Consider the following 17,694-nt stretch of genomic DNA (forward strand, 5'->3'; position numbering starts at 1 on the left):
TTTGAGATCCTTTTACAACAGAGAACTGATTGGTTAGTCTAAACGAAAATCAAACCCAACATAAGTATATTATATTAGATTCAAATAGATGATTAAGCAGAGATGGTTAGAGAAATATATACAAATCTAAACAAAGATGGTTGTCACAAACAAGAAACAAACCCAAAAGTAACCTTAAAACAAGAGAAATACACCAATATAGTGGGGCAGGAGGTGGTGCTGCCGGAGTCGTGGTGACGAAGGTGTTGCTGTCCAGGTGGGCATCATCGCAGTAAGTGGATAGATGGAGGGAAGGATAAGAGGAGAAAGAGATAAATAACATACTGCTCTAATAAAAGAAATGTCTTCAAAAAGGAGAAGCTATACTCTATAGCTTCTATTTGAAAGATATTTGAAGATCTTATTTTATCTTATGTCTTCGAAAAAACAAACCGTCTTAAACTAAAACGTCTGCCGGCCCGCGACATAAGACAATATAAGGTTTCAACACAAAAAAAACAAACGACACCTTCTTTTGTAGATCTCTAATCAGATTTTCATAAAAGCCCTCCCACAAACAAACCTTTTCCTCCGTCCACCGTTCCCGTCCCCTCCATCCCCCGTCCTCTTCCGTCGTCACTCTCCTCTAACCACCGCCGGGAAAAAACTACTTCCACGCCATCCAAATCTAAAACAATCCATCACCGACATTCAGATCCGACATCCAGATCCACCACATTCCACACTCCTTTCCGTTCTCTTCTACTCGCTCTAAAGTCAAAATTCGACGATTCAGTATGAATTTTGACCTAATTTGTTAGTTAATTAATCAACAGGTGTACTGACGGAGTAAATTAAAGAGATCAGGAGAATGAGTAATAATAGTAATGAAGAAGATGAACAGCAAAAGCAACAATTGTTTGAGTATTTTGTAGTGTGTGGAATTGGAGCTGAAATTAGAACATTAGATGGTGAAAAAGGGTTTCATGGACATAATGAATTTTATTTAGCTTCTTTACTTGATCAATATCCTCCGATTACTCATACTTCTTACCCTCCTCCACCTCCACAGCTTCCCACTGTAAGCATTCTGTTCAATCGTTTCATTTCATCATATTAATAATTTAATATACCTAATCTAGTGACTGATGGAGGTGATATTTTATATATGCTTATATATACTGATATTTAAATTGTGTAATTATTATGATTACAAATTACAAACAGTGTGTTCTACCGGCTGGTGTGGAGTTCTATACAACTGGCTTTGATCCTACCAACCCTTTATCGTTTCCTCGAGCTTATCCTATCGTTTTAACTGGTATCGCTGCTCGGCTTTCCTATTTGTTATTATTTATTTATTTATTTGATATTTGATGATAACTGTATGTATGTGTTTACTTACTTACCAAATTACCATTTTCCGAAGTAGTATGTAGTGGATTCTGTATTTAGTAAGAAACAATAGCAGCTCAATAAGTAGTAATTAGGAATCACTACTAGACCTTTTTGTGTGTGTGTGCAAGGAGATGGATAAAGCGTTTTAAGTTCGAAAATATATCTCATAGGCTAGCAATAGAATCTTATGTTGTGGAAAAAGAGGTATTACATTGATGATGGCTAGTGAGATATAGTTTTAAGCTTACGTGGGTAACACAGTTGACATAGAGATATTAAATGTATTTTACAAATAGTGAAATAGAGATTGATATAAAGAAGAAATAGGAGTCGGTATACTGTGAATTGTAACATGGTACTAAAGAGTACTGCATATTTCGTTGAGAATGATGGATATATGCAAGTAGTTCTAAAATGTACATTGCTTGATGATTTCATTACACAAGTTTTTCCCTTTTTATGCTGTCATTTTGTCTATACACACTCTTGCCTTCAAAAGCCATACTCTTGGAAATTGTTAGATGCAAACCAGGCGTAGTCATAAAATTAACAGAAAAGTGAGAAAACTTATTATCTCAAAAAACCCACTGTAACCGATCTAGATACATAATTGGGTGGTTGTTTGTACTTGGCATTATTTTCCCCCCCCAAGTTTAGGGTCTAAAAAAGCTTCATTTGGCATCACAATGTTAGCTTGTATCCTACATATGTAACTGAAATTATCACTTGTTGCGATCTTTTAATGCCAAAATCTGCATAATATGCTGTAGTCATGAAAATGCATGATATGCTGTCTCTTGTGAGATACACATGCAGTAGGTCTTTCTACTGCGTTTCTGATGTTTTATCACACAAATAATGAATGATATTTCGCCTTTTCTATGGTCTCATTTACATGGCATGATTGTTGTATCTGAAATATTGATTTGGTTATGTAAGAAGCATTTTCTAATCATCAGTTATGTTATGATATTTGTAGAGGGTGATGGCTCTAAAATTTATGTCAGTTGCATTGCTTTTCGCGATCCTGTTTGTGATGATATTGCTGAAGCTTATCACATTCCTGCAAATTCTTTTGCTGACAAATGTATTTGTTTGGTTTCACGAGCTCCCAGTTTCCACATCCTTCGGGAAGTACTAGAGGAGATATATCTTCTTTGCTTTTCAGCCAATGGTAGTAGGTAAGAGTTTTTTATATACTTCGGCACATATTTTAATTTATTTTATATATTGATTAAAGAATTGCTACTGTATGTGGTTAAGATATTCGAATATGGTCACGTCTTTTAACTCATCTATCAGTTTTTATGGGTTCCTTATATATTTTCAAACAAATGCATGCACATACTCACCGTTATTAGATACTGATGAGGCATAGGCGCATAGCCAATATGACTTCCCACGGACTACTATCTTTCTAAGTGGAAAATCGGGTGGAATCGGTACCAATCAAACTGTGCCGATTGTTTTGGGTTGAGTTGAAACACTTCTTGTCGAATAATCGAATTTACATAAATGTTTTTGAATATCATTACAAATTACAATTATTTAGGAGGTTTTATACATACACTGTGGGAGACTTCCGAACCTTCTGACCCGTTTGAACTGTGTGTCCTGTTTCTTCTCCATTTGACATGTTACAGATGATAATACATAAACTAAACCCATCCATAGGTAAATTTATGGAAGTTGTTACATCTTATTATTTATATATCTTATCAATATCGTAAAATTTTAAATTCTTAATATTTTCTACATAATTATTATTATTATCATTATCTTTGACTCTTTGTAGATCTTGGTAATTAAGTCTTAGGGTTTATACTGTTACGACATGCTAATGCGCATGCTATTCAATTATTTTATATAATTTGTTAAGCTCTCAAACCATTACAGCAAGCCACTATGGGATGTTATCGCCTATACTGTGTCCAATGTACCTCTGCCTACTCCCGGAAAAGAACGTGTTCTCTTTGCTGTTGAGAATAGCTTACTTTCGGTTGACCTTCCACCAAAAAATGGGCTTCCTCATGCAGATGTAGGTGCTTGAAGTTTTCGAGACATAACATATAGCTACTTGCTGAACATTGGCTGTTCCGCTTCATAATTATTGTTACCTGTTTACTTGAGCAGATATCTTTTCAACCACTGGTGCAGTGCCTGGATGTTGACAATTTCATTAAGCTGTTCACAGCCGTGTTGATCGAGAGGAGGGTTTTGCTTCGATCGAACAAGTATACCTTTCCACTTATGGCACATTATTTAAAGTTCTGAGTCATTCTTGTGTCAATTATTTTGTCTTTAAGATTAAAGTTGAGGGATGTATAAGGCTCAGTTTAGCTATGCCTCAAATTTTTTCCAAGCCAACAGTCTTGGTTGACATTAATACAAAATGAACCACCCTAGATGCTGAACTGTCCAAACCAATAATAGTTATTATGGTTCACCCGATCTAATTTTGAGTCTATAATAATTGTTTTTAGCATTAAAAATATATATAGTTAACTGAAACATCTTACCAACATTATTAGAGGAAACACAGTTATAAATTTTGGAATTTTTATTTATTGCTTGGCTAAGAAGTTATCGAAACAAAAAATTAAAATGCAAACACATGGTGTTTGACACAAGTGTCTCCTGATACCTTTTCAACAAACTTACCTTTTAAACTAGTTTTTTTAATTTTTATACATCTATGATGTCATCTGTCTAAACAGCTGGTTTGGTCATCCGAACCGCGTAAAACAAATCATTCACCATGATCTAATGAAATGTTAAATGATTGGTTGCTTTATGATATCGAATGCATGCGTTGATTCTTCTTTGACATGTTTTATGCAGATACTCTCTACTAACACTTGCGTCCGAAGCTATATGTCATCTAATTTATCCATTCCGGTGGCAGGTAATTTTTTTTACAATGCAGTGAACTGAATTTTAATTTAGTGTTTCTTAGCTTCTGCACTAGTCTAATTGTGTTGTATACGGTAACAAAGTCATATTTTAATAACTAAAAAAAGAATATTTGCTTAATTATCAGGACACTTATGTGATCTTTCATTGTATTGCTATCTGATGATGGTTTGTTTGTGTGCTGAAGCATGTCTACATTCCGTTGCTATTTTTCAGTGGAGTGGACTATATTGATGCTCCTACACCATATATGATGGGACTTCATTCAGGTGTTGATACTACTGGTCTATCGATGGATGGTGTAAGTGTTCTAAACTTGCCTTTCCTATTGGATATCCTTAACACTTATATTCATTTCTTATTGCTTGCATAGTGACTCAATAGAACTGTGTGCCTTTTTCGAGGATTGTATTTGTAGTACTCACTAACTTATTTCACTGAGTTGTAACTTAGGATGAAAAATCTTTCAAGTTTAAAAAATTTAACATCAAACAAGAGTAACAAAGCCCGGCAAGTTCTTGTTGTGTCAATTATTGCAACAGTGGCACTTGAAAACAGTAGGACGATTTCCTTGCAAATATCCGTTCTAAAAGTATGTTATTATGTAATACTGGCTCTATATTAACTTAACTATACGTGATACATCTATTCTTGCACAAGAGCCACATAGTCATAAATGAATAACTGTAAGGATTTAATCTCATTTAGCTTGTCTCTGTTATGGAATCAAGGGCTTCTTATTAACATTGTTATAGGCTATAATATGCGTACACATTGGATATATATTCCCTTGAAATTATTCAGGATCTAAGTCGGACTTCGGTTGGTGTTTAAAATCCAAATTTGAAATTGATTAAATAGTATTTGGTTATTTGGTTTTTCATCTTCATTTACTGTTGAATGAAAAATAGGTACGGTAAATTTTAAATATCTATGATAGTATCGAGTTACTTATTTCATTTGATAATTGAACACTGAATGTATGCTAACTATATTATTTGTAGGTTGTGGTTGTGGATCTTGAACACAATTGCATCACAACGTCTGAGGACATTCCTCGTCTACCAGAGCCAGAAATGAGTTCATTACGTAACGAGCTTCTGAAATTATTGCATCCAAATGTTGTTTGGATAGACTCAATGAAGGTTGATCTTGAGTCACATGAACAATATGCAAGATTTAATAGCAAGGCTTGGTCACCAGATAATGATCTTCAACTCAGGTAATACATTATTTTATTGTAGCCCATTATGCAATATTGAGTCCATAATCCTATGTTCCCTTACTAACCATACCTTAGCAGAAAGTATACAACGACTATAAGCCTCTAACAACACAACAGCTCCAAATTTCTAAGCGTTTATGACTCTAAAACGCCTTTATGAAGCTAAACTGAAGTTAGATTATGACCTAATTTATGACTCTGACCTTTTCATGCCAAGTATTAATTGAAGAATATGAATCTGGATTGAACTTGGCTTTTTAATTAATTTACGTAAGGCTCTTGCCTTAGCGAATAGCGCATCAGATTTCTTATTGCCTTTTCAAACCAAGCTCTTCGTTCTTTAATATGATCTAGACTGCCTTTTATAGTTCTGAATAGCCATGTTTTGCAGTAGATATTGTTTTCTAATTTGACCATTTAATGCTGCCATGCTTTTTTAACTAGTAAAAAAGATATACCGTTAAAGGTTGCAAGATTAACTATTTTTTTGCTCAAAAATCCGACTTGGGCTAGTTTAATGATTATCTGTCCAGCTAATGAATGTGTGGTGTGATTAAAGATAAGAACTGTATTTGTGTAATGGATACTGATCCACTTCAGCTTAACCCCTATGTTGCAGGATAATTTTTCTCAAGTTTTTTGCTTCAATTTTGGGAGGCTACCGCAATTTTATTGTAAGGAACTTATTCAATAGTCTTTAATTTTATTCAATATATGTGAATTCATCTGATATGATTGTCATATTTTTTAGGAAAATACTTCAAATCAAGTGTTCAACAGTCAAGCATTTCTGAAGAAGCGCTCCCGGGCAACTCAACAGCCAGCAGATGAAATGGTAGTGGCTTGAATATGATCGTTTAAGTTACAGTATGAACTGCCAGACATTCAGTATGATTAATTGATTATATAAGTGATCATGTTTTAGATTTACAAAGTGTTTATCTTATTTATTTATTGACACATCCCTTTTGATTTTAAAACTGTAATATCAAAGCATTTACTTATAAGTAGTTTTCAGAGCTTGTTTTATGTCTAACTTGTCAAACGGCTCAATAAAAACAAAATTAGCTTCAAATTGCTATGGGTCAAAAGTTGCCTTTTGTGTATATTAAAGAAATATGCTACCCGTAAAATTTTTTTACAAGAAAACACATACAAAATGACTTGGATCAGTCACATTAGGAGAGAAGGGTATGAAAGAGAAAAATGAATTTAATTTGATTGGTTAATCAATCACCCCATGTTAGTTTTATATTTTTGTAACTATAGTATTTCTATATTTTAAATGAAGTAATATATGTAGCTTTTATTCGTATTTGACACTCTAATTACTTTTAACTAATATAATACTTGACAAAAAGTGTACTGATCCAGTGACGTGATGCAACTAAGTAACCCATCTTGATCCACCCAATTTGCTACCTTAAATTCATATGATTGGCTGCAGGATCCTTTAAGTCTCAAACTTCAAATTTGTTTGTTTTTTGTATTGGTCCATAGGTAACTCAGTTTCTAGAGTCTCAAGGATTTTTGGACTACTTAGAAAGAGGATTGGGCTCTAGTGAAAATGGTAATAACCTTCTTGATAAGTTACAAGATGCAATTGGACGAGGTCAAGATCCGCTATCTATTTTGCCCTCCGTTTCAACGGAGCCTGAGATTATTAGTATATCAGACCCTGGTGTCGGAATATCAGGTACATCTCATCTGTTGATTAGCTCTACAGTATAGATCTATCTTGGTTCATAAGTACTAGTGTACCACTTGTGTAACATAATATTCTTTAGTCAGACAAAACCAAGCCAGTGTTATGGAAACCTAGATATAACGACCAAAACCATGCTAAACATCATTATCAATGATAATATTTTAATTGGATTGAGAGTCAAACATGTTAGCAATACGATATTGAGTCAAATCATAACATTCTTGTCCATCTGTGATTGTGAACAACAGACTCAAGTTAGTTTCACAAAACCTATGTGTATTTGAAAACTCAAAGATACGACTTGGAATATAACTTGGAAATTATATAATGGATGAAAAGTAATAGTAACATACAGCTCTTGGAAGAATACAAGTTTATGACAGATCAAGAGTTAGAAACCGAAAATGAGCTTTAAAAAAACAAATGTTTAGAATAATTTGTTAGATAACGAGGTAGGCATTTTTTGGGTTAATGCTCTGACGTTACGAGTTGTTACTATTAGATAGTATATTTAACTCTTAATCTATCATATTCATCATTTCATCATCTCAAGGGCAGGCTTTGTACAAGGTGACAGGTTAGACCCATTCACTTATAATGGGTTGATTTGGGTTCGGTAAAAAGCCAAAAAGGTCAACAGGGCAAAATTGCCAAAAAGTGTAATCTTATGCGTTAAGTTCAAAAAACATTTCTGTAACGATGTAGTTATTTTAATCACATTGGCACATTTAACAAATTAGTTATAATTAGTTACTTATAAGAAAATTAAAAATAGACAGAAAATGAGTGTGAACAGTTGTGACCTTTACGCAAACACGCTAGGAACTACTTAACAAGTCACCCGACCCACCCATCTACATTTCACTATAAATCACGGTTTACTATTACTAAATAGAATCACACATTTTGGTTTTATTTTTATAGCTATGCTATTGCTGATAGGATTTGCTTTTGTGAGTCAGGGTCTGGTGCCAGATACACTTATGACCGGTTCCCTGCCAACTATAGATCAGAAGAGCAGGAGGAGAAAAGGAAGCAGATATTAGCGGCAGCTAGTGGAGCTCTTGAATACACTGTAAAGCATACCTCTAAGTGAGTAGTCTGTAGTCTTTTTTTTTTTTTTTTTTTCCTTTCCCAAAGTGAGTATTCTGTACTTAAGTGAGAAACATGTGTCAAGCTACTTTTTAGGGAAATCGGTTGCTAACTTATTATATTTTGTTTTATTTTATAGCGGTTCACCTTCAATGTACAATGGAGACTCCAAAGGAGGAAGTCTAAGTCCCAGAGAGAGGGCTGTAAGTTCTACTGATCCTTAGTAGAGGTGGCCATTGTAACTCATTTACTTATAAATGAGTAGATTTGGGATATGTTCAATTTCCAAGGGTTCAATGCGACAAATAAAAATAAGTAAAATTAATAAACAGGTCAAATGGTTCGAAAGTTGCCCAAATTATATTTTTATTGTTAACAACTTTTTATAATGTTTTATGCAACAAATTATATAAGTATCAGTAGTTATATTTAACATATTAATGTCCAATGAAAAAATATTTACAAGGTTGGAGAGCAATTGCTTTAGCTAAGCCCTAAACCCTCTTCCCATTTGAGCCAATACCCAAAGCGCCCGATCCACCCAATGTGCCACCTAATCCCATGTCTATCCATTTAACATATTATGTCTAGTGATTGGTTTTGTGATTCAATTTAAACATGTGTAACTTACAGGCTGAACGGGAGCGTATGGTCTTGGATATAAAAGTGAAGCTCCAGGTGATGAAACTTTCTGTTAATAGTTTTAATAGTTTTTCCCTTCTGGGATAGTCAAGTTGAGATATTGAAGAAATTTCATTTTCTTGGCACCCTCCAAACTTTTATATTTGGATTCCTTCTTATGTTACTCCTCTCATAAATGCACACACATTATGTATGGTTGTGAATTAGTATACCGTTCATGCACGGACGCCAACTATGCATGCATGTATATGGATGAACGTCTGCATCTCATATGCACTTGGGCATCGCTGTTTGCTTCGTTTTTCTTCTCTATCTGTTTCCTTTTATTATGATCTCTTTCTCTCACACAATTATATATGCTACACAGTTTCTGTTTTTGTTTTTTTATTTTTTATTCTGACTTGTTTTATGTACTTCTGGAAATTAACAACTTTTATATTCTTATTTTTGTTTTATATTCTCGTACTGATAATCAATGCATGGTTTTTCTTGTATGGCTGAGCAGGGTCTGTGGCTACGTCTTTTGAAATTGGGAGCCACAGATGATCCTCTTTCATCTTTTGAATATGGAACAATACTTGGTATAATGTTGAGCAAGAATTGTATTTGTATCTAATTTATAAAACAAGTTATATATATACAATATATGTGTATATGTATCTATGTATGTGTAAGACAAGATGCTAAGTAATTTGTTTTGGATTTTACACTTGTATTGCAGCTTTAATAGAGATTGATGCGGAGGGGATTGGTGGTAGCGGCTTTGTTGAATGTATAAGAGAACATATTCACTCAGTAAGCATTTTTTAGTCTATTGAAATTAGTTCTCGTTACTGGCTTGGAGGTTACATATTTTTTGTTGTTTCAGGGTTGGAAAGGTCATTTGACCGAAGAGCAGTTCATTGCGGTGAAAGAACTGGTATGTATATGTTCTATGTTACTTCGTTTAGAAACAATTCGTATGACATATTTTGTCAGAGTCGATAGTATTAATATGTTTTTACTTTTTTGATGGATGTGGCACTATGTTATCATGCATCTTTAAATGTCTCCTCTTAAATTGATTTTGGGGTATAGTTATTGCATGAGTGGGGTAGGGCATGCAGGATATGGAATTTACCTTATCCCTTACTTGTTGACTACAAATAGTTGGTGATTGAGATCACTTAATTTTTCCTATCCCCGCAAAATGGAAGAAAATTTACAACCGAAAAAATAATATCCATCTGAATTCTTGTGGGTTAGAGACATATAAGTCAATATGTCTTTCGACTCTCTTCACCTTATTTAGTATTCTTATTTTTATTTATATATGCTGAAAAGTTTTAACATTGTTAAATTTACATCTTGTTTTGAATTTTAGATATACTTCTCTAGATATGTTTAATTCATACAGCATATCCTTTTTGTAGTTTTCATTCACTACATCTACCATATCTTGTTTTTGTGTTTGGGCATCACTTTCTTTTCTTTGTTTTTAACACTATTGTTTTAATATTTTATTATATTATATGTTACATTTTATTTTATGTGTGATATTGTGCTCTACCTTCATCCTGAAATTGAAGCTCACTTGTGAACCATGTAACTACTTACATAGAATTGTGTGGGTTTTTTTGCATAAAGAATTGTATATTTTAATGCATTGAATTTACAACCTTACTATTAATTAAAATATCACATTTCGTTATATGTAACACAGTTAAAAACAGCAATCACTCGTGCTACATCACGGAATGATATAGCAACTATTAGAGATGCCCTTGAAGTTTCGGCTGAAATGTACAAAAAAGACAGGAACAATGTTGCAGACTATGTTCAGCGACATCTGCGTTCCCTTGCTATCTGGGAAGAGTTACGGTATGTTTTTGTTCAAAATGATGTGCAACTGGCTTAGACCTACTAGTATTTATGAAAATTAACAGTGACGCGCGCGCGCGTGTAGTTTTTCTTATACAAACATATTAAAATGCATCTCATATGTGCATGCTTATGCAATTTGAACCTTATATAATATAAGAGCAAAAATACTGGTTGATTGATGCTACCTATTTGACGAAACGTGTTTGCTAAAATAAATTGGGATATCATGCAATAATTGAATTGTGCCATTGTATCATTTAGCATGTGCTGTTATGATAAGTAACTTTAAAATCAACTAGCTTTAACCATTTAAAATATTTATTATCACCAATAAAACTCTCTGTTTGCTTGTTTAACTGTTTTTATATACTTATATATCTGCTTGCAGTTTCTGGGATGTATACTTTGAGTATCTAATGGAATGCTATTCAAACAAGTAAGTAGCTATTTGTTGTTATCGTTTTCCTCTTAATAATGCATCTGTTGGATTAACCTTATAATTACCTAACTATTTGTCAGGTCAACGAACTATGCAGCTTTGGTGACTGCACAGTTAGTCATCTTGGCCACACATATGGTATATTTTACCTCTTCATGTCAACAAGCTATTTCTTCCTGTTTATCCCATTTATCCGTTCTATTATTTTCCAATTTTTGTATTCTTTAATTCAAATTGTTTATACTGATTTAGTCCTTTATTTAATGAAGGCTGGGTTAGGTCTTCCTGACACAGATTCTTGGCATATAATCGAAACAATCGCTGGGAAGAACAACATTGGTTACAGTCATATAGTAAGTTTTTAAATGATTTATTCCCGTTCATTATTGGTGGATTGTTTAGTTTTTAATGCCAGTTCATCTAGTGATTTGTTTCATGTATGAAAAATCAATTCTTTTTCTTTTTAAAAAAAATAAAAAAATTGATCTTCATTTTGATCTTCTAGTATACCTTCTTCAATGTCTCCATGTCCTTGGTTTTTTAGGCTGTGATCCGTCAATTATCTGACATGTGAAGATCATACCCCTAAACACGAATCACAATGTTAAGATAAAGTATAAATTACGAATTACCTGTTTTTATGGTGCTAGTACTGAGCCTCTAATCAAGCCTAATATAAGTATGTCGCTATTATTCTAAAACAAATGAGAAGTGATTGCTAAGTCTGCTTATTGATTGCTTTAAAATGATTGTTATTTATATTGAAAAGAAGTAAATGCCCAATACAATACCGAAGAATTGCGGGTCTTATAAAAAAGTTGTACTATATCAAATACAATACCGAAGAAATGTTGAAAAATCATAATTAAAAGGGATGAAACTTTGTCACCAGTTGGTTTACATATTACGGGTGAATCACACATAAATGGAAGCACACCTAGTTAGTTTACCTTCATAGTTTTCATGCAGTATTTCGTGACTGCTTTTTGCTAGATGCTCCTGAAATTTAAATCTAAAAAAATACGGAGTAATATTTTGCTGAATCTTTTCATCTTGTATTATGCTTACTAGATAAAGCTTAGGGGATATATGTCACATATTCAACAACTATGTGTCGGCTACTGGGGTATTTATTCAATGAAATCCCAAAGTATCTCTTTATCATTACCGTCCCCACGTCCTCAAGACGTAACCGTAGACAATCAACAACCCGCTGAAGCTTCTGGTAGGAGTTGGGTCCAAAGCATGTTTAGCCGGGATACTACTTCAAGGGCCAGCTCATTGACCCGCGTCCGTAAATGGACGTCTGATCAAGGTGTCTTTTCGAACAAGTTATATCTTTATTTTTAATAATTTGATCTAATTGTATTCATTTTTTAATGAGATAGATAAAAGTGAAAATGGTGTTACTACTGGGCAACCTAAAGTACAATCTAGCATCCGAACACTTAGGGGCCATAATGGTGCAGTCACTGCATTGCATTGTGTGACACAAAGAGAAGTTTGGGACCTAGTAGGTGATCGTGAAGATGCGGGCTTCTTTATAAGTGGAAGTACAGACTGCACGGTAGGTTATGGATATTTTGTTTTACAACTTTAGATAACGTATTAGAGGTGGCAAGATGGGCTGGTTGGTTATGGTTCAAAAGAAGTTTTCTTTTGGGATGGGTTGGATTAGTTCGACTTTCAAGCACCTTTTTTTTGTTATTGAGTTTCTTTAAATATTTGGATTTGTTTAACTTTCAAGCACCGTTTTTTTGTTATTGAGTTTCTATAAATATCTATGTAATTTATGGTTACGAACGCCATAATATTACAATTTACAATAATCATTTAAAGCTTTGGAGTAAATAGTTTAGGATGTATATAGTTATTTGGGGAGTACTCTGTCGCTCGGGACTTTTTAGGGAGTACTCGGCAACTCGGGGAGTACTCAGATGTTGACTAAGTTTGACTTTGACCGGTTTTGGCCGAGTTTTGACCAATTTTGACTGATTTTCGGGTTTTGACCGATATCCGAGTTTGACTGAGCTTGACTGAGTACTTGCTGAGTACTACCCAAGCTTCCAAAACCGAGTACTCGCGAGTAATCCTGAATTATGCAAAACTGGATGTATGCAACTAACTAGGCGTCAAAAGATAGATTTTCTGCGTGTGTTTGACCCGTCTGAAACATAGATTTTCTGCGTGTGTTTGACCCGTCTGACACATTGCCATTGGCGATAAAGCTATTGAAATTTCTACCTTCAATTTGTATGTTGCATGGCATTGTTCTAACTACTTTTTATTAAATCTAATATTATATTTGACCCATAATGAATATACTGCAGGTCAAGATTTGGGATCCAAGTCTACGTGGTAATGAACTTAGGGCAACTCTAAAGGGACATACAAGGTGATGCTTTGATTTATTAAGCTTCTCAATTGAGGTTATATTGGGTGTAAAAGCTTTTTAAACTTTTACATATTCTTTGGTATGTAGGACTGTGAGGGCAATTAGTTCTGATCGTGGAAAAATTGTATCAGGATCGGATGATCATTATGTGTTTGTATGGGATAAGCAGACAACACAACTTTTAGAAGAGCTCAAGGGCCATGATGCTGAGGTCATATTTTGTACTCTCACTTATACTTTATCATGTGTCATTTACATCATCATCATCATTTGATTTAGGTAACATAAATCAGCTTAAGATAATTAATCTTTTTTGTTAAAGTGTTATAGTGTTTGTGATTTTGTGCTTTGTCAAAAATTGACCACACTTATGATTGTTAATTAGATTAAAATCTGACACTGTGAGAAAGGTGATAAATTGACCGAATTAATATGTAATTGCTTAATACTTTTTTTAGAGTATGTAATTAAAATAAATGTGTGAGTATCATGAGGATATGAAGATTTTCCCCCCTCACTTTTTCATATGTTGAATCCGTGTTCAGGAGATGCAAATGACACCAAATAAGTCCTAGATCTTTACTTAAACTTATCCAAACTGCATTTTATTTTAATATAATGAGAAGATATGTTTCTTGACATAGGAAAGAATCATATTCTGGACGTTAAGAGAAGTTTATTATGTATCAAAAAGTTAATATATAACAAGAAAAAAGAAAGTATAAATCTAATCATAATCAGGGGATGAATCAAAAATTCAGTTTCACTTGAAAGTTCCGATTAAACATTTCCTTTATCAGGGAAGTTTTTTATCTTTACATTTTCCATGCTAAGGTTTCTTTTTTATCTACTTTACTGGCTTTTTAGTTACTTCACTTAACGGATTTCATGGTTCTTCTGGCCGGAGGTCCTTGGGAAGCAGCCTCTCTGCCCTATAGTATAGGGAGGGACGACTTCCTCTACCCGCGGACCGATAGGTAACCGTGGGGGGAGGAATGACTTCCCTTTTACTCTAGGGTAGAGGAAAGACTGTCTACATCTAACCTCCCCCATACTCCACTTTAGTGGAATTGGGTATTGTTGTTGTTGTTGTTGTTGTTTTTTAATTTCAACCTCAATAGATCCATCATGAATGCTATTGTAGGTTAGCTGTGCTCGCATGCTATCTGGTGAACGTGTTCTGACTGCATCATACGATGGAACAGTAAAAATGTGGGATGTAAGAACTGATACATGTGTCGCCACTGTTGGTCGTTGTTCCAGTGCTGTCCTTTGCATGGAATATGATGACTCAACTGGCGTGCTGGCTGCTGCTGGACGAGATGCGTATGTAAATTCATGTTATTTACTGCACTTAATGTGACGGGCGGGTTAGTTGGTGGATCAAATGGGTTGTGGCAAAAACAGATCATTTTCCAAGTATACATGTATTTTTTGAAATTAATTTATTAATCAATAAATAAAACTATGATTTAGTAGGTTGTCTGCATTAGAAACAAACTTTGGGAAATTTGACCCGTTGGGTATAAAACACCACTGAAATCGGTTCAATTGTGCGTAAATGGGTTAAAACTGCAACCTTTACTATCCTTAGATAGAAATTTAACTATAGATTACCTATAGTATAGTAGTGTATCTGAATATGTTGTCTCTATATAAATACTTTTGTTGATTTCCATTAACAGAGTTGCAAATATATGGGACATCCGGTCTGGTCGACAAATGCACAAGCTTTTAGGACACTCCAAATGGATCAGGTGAGCTCAAACATAAGAAAGGATTGTTTGCGACGTTGAGTATTGATGTGACTGGATTCATGTGTTTATGGTTGTGCAGGTCGATAAGAATGGTTGGGGACACTGTAATCACGGGTAGTGATGACTGGACTGCCAGAATGTGGTCCATTTCACAAGGAACATGTGGTGCTGTATTGGCTTGCCATGCGGGCCCGGTTCTATGTGTTGAGTACTCAAAGTCGGATAAAGGAGTGATTACTGGTTTGTGATTGCTTTCTTTCTAACCTTATAATATTTCTTTGTTTGTTGTGAATTTATAATGTGGTCAAATGGGTGGGATATGCAACATGAGTATCAAGCTTCTTGTATAAATTAGTAATGTGTTATTGTGATTAGATAAATGATTACCATAATAAGTCCGTTTTAAAAATTAGTGATTTGGGACGTTGTAGTTTATACTCATTCCAACTAAATTTTGGTTAATTTTCGGCCCTATTATTAGAATAAAAGATAACCTGAATCGACCCTTTCATAAGTAAATACTTTGAAATTGCCATGTTTATTTGTTATTATTAGTTTATGATAATTTTTTATTCGCACGTAGCATAATATGAATCGTTTTTCCTTCAATAAAATTTGCAGGTTCAAGTGATGGTCTGGTCAGGTTTTGGGAGAATGAGGATGGTAAGACTAACAAACAATTGTTATGATTATAATTATAATTTTCTGAAGTCTGATTTTGATTATTGTTATGTTTTTTTAAGTTTTGACAATTGGTTAGTGTGTTTGGGTAAACAGATCATGGTTCGTCTATTATTTAATTTCAAAATAGATCATGGTTCGTCTATTATTTAATTTCAAAATAGTTATATTTGCATGATCATGTTAGGAGTTGGTATAAGAAAATGAGCCATTGAGATACATGTGAAAATTAACCAACTATAGCTAACTTGAAGAAACTGATATTTTCATCCATGACCATTTGTACAAATCATGATGTTCTTATGTTGCAGTTAATATTATTTTTAATGTGTTGCAGGTGGGTTGAAAAGTTCAAAGAATGTAACAATACATGGTGGCGGTGTTCTATCAATCAATGCTGGGGAGAACTGGTTGGGAATAGGAGCTGCCGATAATACAATGTCTCTGTTTCACCGCCCTCAAGAAAGGCTCGGTGGATTCTCTGGCACCGTTTCTAAGATCGCCAGCTGGCAGCTCTACAGAACTCCCCAAAAAACAGTTGCAATGGTATGTTGTCTCTTGTCTCACAACCCTACACGTGGCTTCAGATGTTTTGCATCATGAGTTATTAACTTGCTTTTATCAAATGTTTGATTTTCAGGTGAGATGTGTGGCTTCAGATCTTGAACGAAAAAGGATATGCAGTGGTGGCCGCAATGGTCTGCTCAGACTTTGGGACGCAACGATCAATATTTAGATTATCTTTCTCTTTGTGTGTATTATTATTAGTATTATTCAGTCAGAGACTCGTGAATTTTGTTGCGTGTAACAGAAGCAGTTTAGGTCCGCATTGTATTATTATTGGTTGATGATAGGTCACAATAGTTTGTTAGTGTATAGATGAGAGAAACCAAGTAACTCTCCCCTTTCTTCTTTGTTGTTGCTCAATGTCTGTATGTAATATTGTACAACAATATTTACATTATATTGATTTTCAAACATGTAGATTTCTGATTAGTATTAAGCATATTAAGAGAATTTATTGAAACTAATCTGGGCTCTTTCTAATTATGTATTGTTGACTGATGATGTCTGTCATCTGTAGGTTAAGTAATCTTGGCACATTTTTGGTGTTGCCAAGTCTCCAAGACCAAGTAAAACATGATCTTAAGATGTTCTGCATCCTACTATTAAAACACTGTTAATTAATACGGAGTACTATATTTTGATAATCCACCCAAATAATTTCATATTTAAGCTCTTTTATTTATTTTTATTTTTGTAAGGCAAATAATGTTATTTAATAATATAAATTAATTTAGAAATGTCTAGGGTTTGAATTGCACGAGGTCTCAGGTTCGAATCCTGTTTGAGACGAATATTTAGTGGTGGTCAGGGAATGGTTGGAAATAACCAGGGAGTAATCCTGATGGGCTGCGTACATCAGATTATGAGGTCGGATTACTCGCCATCCCGGGTAGTCCGAAAAGAGAAAATCTTCTACCTTTTACCTTTATGGCTCTATTAATCGAGTCAACAATAATCGTCGATTTATTGGCGACTTGACTGCCGTTTAGAGCCTAAATTGAAATTCATGCAGGTTTAAAACCCATGAAAATTTGA

General features: G+C 34.2%; 1 protein-coding gene across 1 annotated transcript; it reads left to right on the top strand.

Moving 5' to 3' along the window:
* Window positions 1-532: 532 nt before the first annotated feature.
* Window positions 533-17,088, top strand: LOC139867488 (DENN domain and WD repeat-containing protein SCD1). Its single transcript, XM_071855856.1, has 31 exons — window positions 533-1,060; window positions 1,207-1,300; window positions 2,357-2,558; window positions 3,274-3,415; window positions 3,511-3,611; window positions 4,219-4,282; window positions 4,478-4,591; window positions 5,295-5,512; window positions 6,135-6,189; window positions 6,267-6,350; window positions 7,016-7,211; window positions 8,186-8,315; window positions 8,455-8,518; window positions 8,949-8,993; window positions 9,463-9,538; window positions 9,679-9,752; window positions 9,826-9,876; window positions 10,660-10,817; window positions 11,209-11,256; window positions 11,340-11,397; window positions 11,529-11,612; window positions 12,331-12,574; window positions 12,648-12,826; window positions 13,590-13,654; window positions 13,742-13,865; window positions 14,799-14,980; window positions 15,340-15,411; window positions 15,491-15,651; window positions 16,033-16,074; window positions 16,430-16,638; window positions 16,733-17,088. The coding sequence occupies exons 1-31, from the start codon at window positions 851-853 to the stop codon at window positions 16,826-16,828; spliced, it is 3,642 nt and encodes a 1,213-aa protein (XP_071711957.1). The 5' UTR covers window positions 533-850; the 3' UTR covers window positions 16,829-17,088.
* The last annotated feature ends 606 nt before the right edge of the window (window positions 17,089-17,694 follow it).

This window comes from Rutidosis leptorrhynchoides, chromosome 9 (genome assembly GCF_046630445.1).
Source record: "Rutidosis leptorrhynchoides isolate AG116_Rl617_1_P2 chromosome 9, CSIRO_AGI_Rlap_v1, whole genome shotgun sequence".
Lineage (NCBI taxonomy): Eukaryota > Viridiplantae > Streptophyta > Magnoliopsida > Asterales > Asteraceae > Rutidosis > Rutidosis leptorrhynchoides.

Coding starts and splice junctions, on each gene's coding strand:
- LOC139867488 (XM_071855856.1), top strand. CDS start 851: ATGAGTAATAATAGTAATGAAGAAGATGAACAGCAAAAGCAACAATTG. Junction 5,513..6,134: donor GATAATGATCTTCAACTCAG/GTAATACATTAT, acceptor CCTATGTTGCAG/GATAATTTTTCTCAAGTTTT. Junction 12,827..13,589: donor GTGGAAGTACAGACTGCACG/GTAGGTTATGGA, acceptor AATATACTGCAG/GTCAAGATTTGGGATCCAAG.